Below are 8,899 nucleotides of genomic sequence, written 5' to 3'. Positions count from 1 at the left end.
CCGTTTTCTAGCAAACACGTGAGTGCAATACAGGCGATGTCTTGTCGACTACAGTCAAGAATTACAACAATCCTCCTTTTAGCAGCGACATTCCCTCTCTGTGTAACAACCTATGGCTCGGGTTTCGAGCGAACTCATAGCGTACAGGTAGGAAAAAGAATTTACAAAAGCGAAACAAACCCAAATAATATGAAGTTCACTTGAATGTAACCTAGCAGCAGTTAGAAGCAGCTGCTGAAGTCTTTTATTTATTTATTTTTTTTTTTTCTAGGTCAGACATTCAATCCTGGAGGAACCCAAGAACTCAGACCAAAGAAAGTTCTTCTCAACCTTCCATCAGTCCAACAGCACCTACAACTTTCAATCCGACTCTCCAGGTCCTGTCAGAACATAACAACTAGACAGTTTTTACTTAATGCACACTAAATTAGAAAAATAAAAAAAAAACTGCATGGTCTTTTTGTGTAGGATTTGAAGCAGTTCAAGGAAAAGTAAATCTTGCTTCCAGTCATAATACTCAAGAATGGTTACAGATGAGACCCCTGGTGAGATGTTCCCCAGCTGCTATAATCCTAACAGCCAAAGGATGGAACTACATCCACCTTCTCGTGGACCGAGGTTGGACTGTTCTATCAAGTCACAACAAATACTATGCACATCTAATCTAGAGTATGCTCTGAATTAAAACCTGTGTTTCAATCTTTTAAGTGGGTTCTTCCCCTGTGTCGATACTTCACCTGCCTTCTCACTGTGGATACAATGTGAAGGCGACACTGAGAGAGCTAGTCCTCGTAGCTCCATATGATGGGTGCTATGTCTTGCGGCAGGTACAATTATAGTGGACACTGTGTATGTTTGATGCTTTCCTGTCCACTCGTGTTCAGAATTATCCTCATGGCCACTTAGCGTTAATACTGTATATCCAGGTGGTTAAAATTCTGCTCTCTGTACTTTGCCTTTTTTTCGGTGTTTCAGAATGGAAGCTATGTTTTACCAATGCGATGGTGGGGAATGCCCTTGAGCATTTCCTGTCCCATGGCGCATGATGCTGATTCTGCTCTTGCTCCTGCTCCTCCTTCTGGCTTTTGCTCATACTGGGGAATAATGTTAAAGATAGAGGGGTCTCAAAGAGGTGTAGGAAAGTACAGCATTAAAGGTGAGAGAGGGTTTGTAATAAAATCCTGTTTATCTGCTTAAACGTAAAAGTGCAGTCACATAGTTATTTATGCATGAACAACTGTGTTTTTTCATCTACCATAAATGGTTGACATTGATAATAGATTTTATTTTACATGCTAAAGTGTCACACCTAAGTACGTGAAGTAAAGATGAAGAAGTAATCGATTCAGTGATTCTTTTAAGTGACAATTCAGGTATCTGCAGATTGTCTCCAAAATTGATTGTCCGGCCAATTACCAAATCATGATACTTGTAGAATTGGTGATTCTTATCCATAATGTGAAGCTTTACTGTCTAATAGCCAAAAATGTCAACAACAAAGGGTTGTGTAGATTTTATTTACATTAATTTACAACTCTTCTAAAATATCAGCATTTTATTAGTCCAGAAATCCAAATTACAACAGCTTTAAATACTTTTGTGATCGTACTTTTGTAAAATATAACTGTTTTGGCAGTTTGTTTAAAACCAGTCTTGTGTATTATGACATACAAAATTTATAAAATTTATATTTATATATTGCTTTCCAGTCAATAAGAAGTGGGTGCCACTTGTATCCAACACTTGTGCATATCGCATGGACTCTGCACCCGAAGACCTGATCCTCTTTATTCCTTTTCCAGCGCAGTGTACCAAGGTAGGCTCCTCAGAGGTCTTAACAAGTGAAAGGCATCTGGTACATTTAAAAAGTCGTTTCCTAAATGCACAGTAAAAGCAGTGATATACTGTAGCTGTCGTCCTAAAATGCTTGGATTTAGTGTTGATAGCATTCTGAAATAAACAAAAGGTTAACTTTAATGACAAATTAAAGTTTTTTTTTTTTTTTTGTTTTTTTTTGCAAGAATTTAAAACTGGCAAACTCATGGTTTGTACGTACTTAAATTACTGTAATTGTCTTTCATCAGGATGGAGGCAGCACTTTGAATATCCTCTTGGATGGGAGCATGTATACTCTCTCTTGCCAGGCTCATCACTATTTTCCCCATTACCCTCAATATAAGACCTCTGCACAATTCTCTCAACCACTTCATCCATTGCACACTCAGTCAATCTCACATGACCCTACTCTAATCAAACCAGAGATACCGAAACCACAATTAGTCCCTGAAATAACGTCCATAAAAAAAACACAGCAACAGATATTGTTTCCGTCTAAGCAAAAAAACCCAGGTGGTTCCACAGGAATAACCATACAGCATCCTCAGCAGCTCTCTTTACCATCTGATGACATTTCACCCGTCCCTGCTGTACAATCTTCTGAAATTCCCCAAAAAACAAGTACAGAAATGAATATCCCACCATTTCAACCTTCATTTGGTCATTTGCAACTGAGCATGCCTATAGTGTATCCCCCTTATCAATATATTCCTCATCCCATATACCCTTATTACAACTCACAGAAACCCATGCCACCCAAATCACATCTAACTGTACATGAGTCAGCGCCACAACAAGACCCGAAGCCTCAGACAGTTACAAATTACGTACCTCAGACAGGACTGTGGACTCTGATGCACCAACCTCCTCAGATGCCTCAGTTGCCTTACCTTCCTCAGGTGCCCCATCTGCCTCAACCTCCTCAGGTGCCCCATCTGCCTCAACCTCCTCAGGTGCCCCATCTGCCTCAGCACCATAGATTTCCAGTAGTGGCAAATTATTCCTCTCATCTGACTCCAGTGCTCAGCTGCAAAGGGAAGCAGTTGAGGGCATTCTTGCCCTCTGCAAAAATAAACTCCATTAAAGTCAAAGGTAAAATATGATTTAATGGTAAGCGGGCACTGTACTGAGGAAGTAATTTTTTAGTTAAAAAGTCGAGTTACAAAGGAAAAAATAACTCAGTTGTCAAATTTGTTTGACTCCAAATGTATCTTGACCAAATTTGACTCAAAATGTATTTGTCGGCAAATATTTAGAAATATTCAAAAGTAAAAAAAGCTGATTGACGAATACTTGACGAATTACTTAATAGAACAAGTTTTTGCTGCAATAAACTCCTCCCAGGTTTGGACGCTGTTTGGGAGTCATTTTTAGTGGGTTAGCTCCAGGTTTGTCAGGTAATTTGGATGATTGCTTACTTACACCGTGCTACAAATTCGTAATCGGACCTGGATTTTGCAACTGTAGACCATTCACCTTTTTATTTTTTGAAAATGTCTACATTTCTTTGGCCTTGCATTAGGGACCATAGTCCTGCTGAAAGATATCTCTCAAGATTTTTGTTTTTGTATAATTTTATATAGACTGAAGCAGGCTATACCCCTTGTATTTTGCCATATCCGTTATCCCTTAAATCCCTTTGACGAGACATTCAGTTTCTAAGGATAAAAAGCATTAAAAGAGCATGATGCAACTGGATCAACATTTGGTATTCAGACAGATCTGTGGCTTTATACTTTTGCATAGGAATCCTAGGGTATAGCTTTTATCCTCTTTATGCATATAGTTTTTTTTTCCGATACATGGAAATTTCAATCGGATATTTCTTTTTATCAAACAGACAGTTACACAAATAAGATTACTTTCTGAAAAATTGAGAAGAATAATTTGACACCTTTGTGTTTATCACTGTAAATCGCCATGCACTAGATGCATGTGTACTGCTTATAGGACAATATGATTGTGATATGATTCTGGCCAGGCCTTGTAAGGTGCCTATATTTGGAACAAATATTAATGCTAATCCTAAATAATCTGCAAATTTAAACTTACTTAAAAATATTTACCACAGACCTAAGTATCATTTTTCCCTCTGTGGGGTTGTAGATGTAAAGAGGAAGGATTGGGCGCTGGTGTCATCTGCACCAGCACATTGTGGGTACTCATTGCATCATGAAAGCGGGGGTGTGGTTGTATCTTCCCCACTTCCTGCCTGTCACTCATATACTGTGGTAAGAAAATGCTTTATTCCACACATCTTAAACACTCAGTCAGTGACCCAGAAAATGCCTCAGTCTGTACTTTTGCTTCTATGAACTGAGATCAAGTTTGTTAGGACAGTTTAGTAAAACTTATCAATGTATCATTTGAATGCTTTGATTTATATACACTTCTACACTAACAAAAAAAATGGTTAATTGTACAAAAAAAAAGTGTGTGCATAATCAGCAGTCATCTGTGCAAGTAATCGTCCATCTAAATGGTTTTTCTGTTTGCGCTTAATGTCTCAGTTTAATGCATCTAAAATAATGTCCTATTCTTGCAGTCCCCCTCGGTACTCTCTCTTTCTCTGAAGTTTTGGGATCCTGTGAGGTCCCGACACCATACTGTACGACTCCAGTGTCATTACACTTCACCTTCTCCTACTTTAGAAGAGTCGTCTGCAACAGCAGCCAGCCTCATTCCCAAACCCATTTCCACACGTTTTCAAACACTTAAGCCTGAGATCCGACCCTTCCCATCCCCGTACCTTCCTCCAAGCCTCTCTGACTCATACTTCAAACCATCAAACCAACCATCAATTTTCACATCTTTGTACCCCCCCAAACCATCAGCCATGGCTTTCCAGCAGTCCAAAACCACAAAGGCACCTAAGCGCACATGGCCATCACAAAGCACACCCCAAGCTTCTCAGATGCATCAACCACAAGTTTTATGCCACTCAAAAGATATGAGCGTCATTTTACCTCCTGGACCACTCACAGACCTGACAGTTCAATGTGAGTATTTAATTCAAAAAGACATTACAAGTTTCTCCATATTATCTTGGAGGTAAACTTCTTGTGCAATCGTGACCATTTTCCTACTGCTAAATGGATTTAACCGTTTAATTCCAAGTTTTTTTTTTCTTTCTAGCTCCCACTTTTGGCCGTAATGGGAGTATAAAGGCTGTGCTATTAGATGAAGCCCCACATCACTGTGGATACTTGATAAAAAAGAAACCAAATGGCGGTATTAATATTCTCCTGCCCTATACATCCTGTCATATGGCTCATCAGGTTTGTTAAACAATACAAATCCATATTGAGGTAAACAATCTGATTATACATTTGCTTATCTTAGTAAACAATGTATTATTTGTATTTTTTTAATACTTTTCAAAGGATGGACAGTACAGAATTATATTGAAGTATCAGACAGCGGACGGTCGTAGAGTTGAGGCCATCCTGTCGTGCCAGGTTCCCATGAGCTATGGTATGACATCTGAAGTGGTCAATTTTTTTATGCCAGTTTGAGGATTGTTGGTATAACTCAAACCTTGGGTATCATTTAAACCATTGCTATATATGCAGCATTTAAACCCATACATGCAATACATATTTACAAGCCAAAAATGCTAATCTGAAAATGTCAGCAAATTGGTAGATCCTTACTGAATATCCCCATTTGGCAACATCCTGTGTCAGTCTGAGCGGGGCGGAGTTACAGGATGTTTACAGTTAAATGAACTTGCTGATGCTTATATTTTTTATCATCACTGGGATTCATGAGATGTTAAAAACATTGTACATTTTGCACAGCACTAATAGGTAGCCAAGTTATTCAGAATAAGGAATTCCTCCTCACTATAACACCAAGTTACAAGTTACAATGAATTAAATGTTTTTTTTTTTTTCTGGGCTGATTAAAAAATGATTGTTAATGTGATGGTCATGTGCCGTGTCCAAAGTGACAATATAATTTTTATAAAAGACCTACCTTTTGTGTGTTTGTCTATAAAGCTTTTTTGTATGTGTTGGTTTTGCTGTCATACTTCTGAATTTGCTGTTTTGTTTTATCTGATTACTGCTTTGCATTTTAGTTCAAATTTGGTGCACTTCTTTGTTGCTGGAGTTGCACCAGATGCAGCAACGCAAAAATGACAGTCATTACTCATGTCTTGTAGAATGCAATCTGCCATTTGAACAGCAGTTAGCTTGTGGGACAGGCTCTGTATCGGCAGACGATTGCCATGGGATGGGTTGCTGTTACTGCCCGGTTACTCGGGCCTGCTACTACCCGATGGATGGTGAGTTTTCTGCTGCATAAGATTGAGAGACTATTTGAAGTACTTTTATATTCATCTGTTTTTCCTTTCTTGGCAGAATGCACAGCTGATGGTCATTTTGTCTTCTCCATCCCTGCATCGCTCACAGAGCCACCCCTTTCACCCGCCCTCTTGGTTGCAGGTGGCAACATTTCCTGCACTCCTCAAAGGGTGGTGGCAGATTTTGCCCTCTTTAAGATCCCATTGGATGGCTGTGGCACTCGCAAATATGTGTGTACAATTGTATTTCACTATACTCTCCACTATGTTGGAACAAAACCTGTTTTTGGCAGTTTTTCTGTTTTGGGTTTTCGTGACAGTTTAAATATATAGTGTTCCTCGAGGCAAATCCATAACTGCTGTAGATTTGTTATAGTGAAAATTTCTTTTTTAGGAGGTGGGTAACACTGTGATCTATATGTTGGAGATCTTAAACACTTTGCATTCGGTCACTCAAAACTACGGAACCATAACTAGAGATTCACCATTCAGGTACTGTACATTGTACTATGTATCAGTAAGACCTACAGTAAATAAGTAAATGAATACCATGTCAAATGTTTAATTTTTTTTCTTGATTGATTTGTCAGGTTGCTGGTTGAGTGCCGGTATATGCCTGGTACCGTGGCGAGCGTGGGTTACTTGGTTAAAAGCCCATCTCTCGGCCCATCCATTCAGGCCCAGGGAGTGTTTGGGGTTCAGCTCAGGATTGCAAAAGGTCAGTGTGTCACACACTTACAGCAGGAATCATGCAATTCTGAACAGGTTTGAAAAACATTGGATTACCTAGTCTACATTTATTACAGTCTGGTCGTAAGTGAATGGAATCAGGTGATAACGAAAAGGGAAATCACAATGCTGTTGGACTTTGGTTTCTGACCAATTAAGTTACTAAAACTTTGGCATTTATTAGCATTATTATTAAAAATGTTTTTAACAAATCCAGACTTAATGGGATGTTTTTAATGATTAAATGATTGTAATGTCTACTCTTTTATTAAACCTTAAATCTAAATTTCATAATTATGAAGTGCTTGTAATGAACTTTATCATGAGTGAAGCCATAAAACTGACTGAAATTTACAGAATACCACAAGCACAGTAAGGTGATGAGATTCTTATACACAGTAAAATTTTGGATTGGTGCAAACATCTTGAAGGCCGCATGTCCATAAGTGACAATCCCGACGGAGGCTCAAAATCAAAAGCTCCAGGTTAAAATCAATGACTTTTGTATTAACTGATTATGAATTTTATTTTTAAATTGTTAATCTTTTTTTTTTTTTTGTTATATACACGAGTCTGATAATTGGCTACAACTGGTTACTGTTTAGATTAAAAACCTTTTTATCCCCATTAAAGAAGGGGCCAAGTACTTCCTTTAATGATAAAATAGGCTTAAAGGCTCCAACCTGTTATTAGATTATATGCCAAATTAAAAAATGTTTGGTGACAAGATAACTTCAGAATAAGTCTGAGGTTGAGGATCATATTTCCCCAACGTGTAATAATATAGACCCCTATGGATGATCGTATAGTGAAACCAGGCTAGTAGGGAAAATGTGGAACTTAAATTAGAAATTAGAAAGATGTGGAGATGTTACCAGATCATTTGGGTAGTTTTGATTGCATAAAAACTGTATTTATGTAATTTATTATTTTAAAGGTTTACAAGTGAGGGATAATTTTGGCAAAGTTTAATAAACATTTACAAAATCTAATGTACTGCCTTTTATTTTTTTAATATAAATATAATCCTAGACCAGCAGTATAGCAGCTACTACCCTCAATACCACCGGCCGCTTCGCACCCTACTTGGGAAACCTCTTTACCTGGAAGTGCGTCTGCTGAACCCTTTAGATCCCAGCGCCGTGCTGTTGGTGCATTACTGTGTTGCGTACCCTCGCTCTGCAAATTCGGCATGGGTCCTCATCTATGATGGGTACGGTCCAGACAAACATACAACTCTTACTGACTTGATTTCTGCTTTGAAGCCATTGTTACTAAGCGAAGTTACTAATACAATTGCTTTTCCTATTTTCCATTTCTCCTATAGTTGCCCAAACCCACTTGATATCGCACCATCCCATGAGCCCCCTCCCACTCCTCCACATGAACTGGCCAAGCATGTGAGAAGATTCACTGTGAGTACTTTCCAGTTCCTGGAAAACTCTAGGAAGGAAACGGCACCAGCTGTGGTAAAGGAGGAAGAGGTAAATACCCGACCACTTAAAATCAAGTTTAAATTGGACGGTCTTAAGGGGAGCTGATGGTTGCATGTGTTAGAAATAGTACTGCTACACAGGGATTATTTATATGTACAGTTTTATTGCCAGGTTTTAAATGTGTTGAATGACTTGAGCAGCATAAATATATGAACAGTATTGTATATTATTGTTAAATTTATTTGTTCGGAAGGTTATGATAAAAAAAGCAAATGTTGCATTTTTAACCTTTCTCAGATCTATTTCATGTGTGCCACTGAGGTGTGTTTACCCTCTGAAGGTCCATGTGTAGAAGGCTGTATTAACCGTGAGTACCTGGTATTTCCTCATGATGTCACTCTTGCGCTGTTTTAATCATACTGCTCACAAAATGTCACTTTTTTTTTTTTTCATTTTGAGGAGCTGTAGATTCCCCAGCAGTGAATCCCTGAGTTTGGAGGTGTTATGGACCTGTTTTATATCTTTATCACTCAGTATGTTGAGAAAACCCTTCTGTTTATCACAAAATAAAGATTAAAAAGTGTGTTCAGTC

At 38.4% G+C, this 8,899-nt stretch overlaps 1 protein-coding gene across 2 annotated transcripts; it reads left to right on the top strand.

The window, feature by feature from the left end:
* LOC128506549 (uncharacterized) lies at positions 1-8,890 on the top strand. 2 transcript variants are annotated; one of them, XM_053477049.1, is made up of 19 exons: positions 1-147; positions 272-377; positions 469-618; positions 709-827; positions 976-1,156; positions 1,710-1,816; positions 2,085-2,928; positions 3,943-4,067; positions 4,382-4,835; positions 4,972-5,114; positions 5,220-5,310; positions 6,002-6,124; positions 6,201-6,373; positions 6,537-6,634; positions 6,733-6,860; positions 7,904-8,084; positions 8,199-8,355; positions 8,605-8,674; positions 8,776-8,890. In XM_053477049.1, exons 1-19 carry the CDS (start codon positions 37-39, stop codon positions 8,796-8,798), a joined length of 3,384 nt encoding a protein of 1,127 aa, XP_053333024.1. In that variant the 5' UTR covers positions 1-36; the 3' UTR covers positions 8,799-8,890. The 2 variants fall into 2 exon arrangements, with proteins under 2 accessions (XP_053333024.1, XP_053333023.1); XM_053477048.1 differs by having other exon boundaries at positions 8,767-8,890.
* The last annotated feature ends 9 nt before the right edge of the window (positions 8,891-8,899 follow it).

The sequence above is a fragment of the Clarias gariepinus genome, chromosome 18 (genome assembly GCF_024256425.1).
Source record: "Clarias gariepinus isolate MV-2021 ecotype Netherlands chromosome 18, CGAR_prim_01v2, whole genome shotgun sequence".
NCBI lineage: Eukaryota > Metazoa > Chordata > Actinopteri > Siluriformes > Clariidae > Clarias > Clarias gariepinus.
The sequence above is the reverse complement of the archived record's forward strand: the minus strand, read 5'-3'. Positions and strand labels throughout refer to the sequence as shown.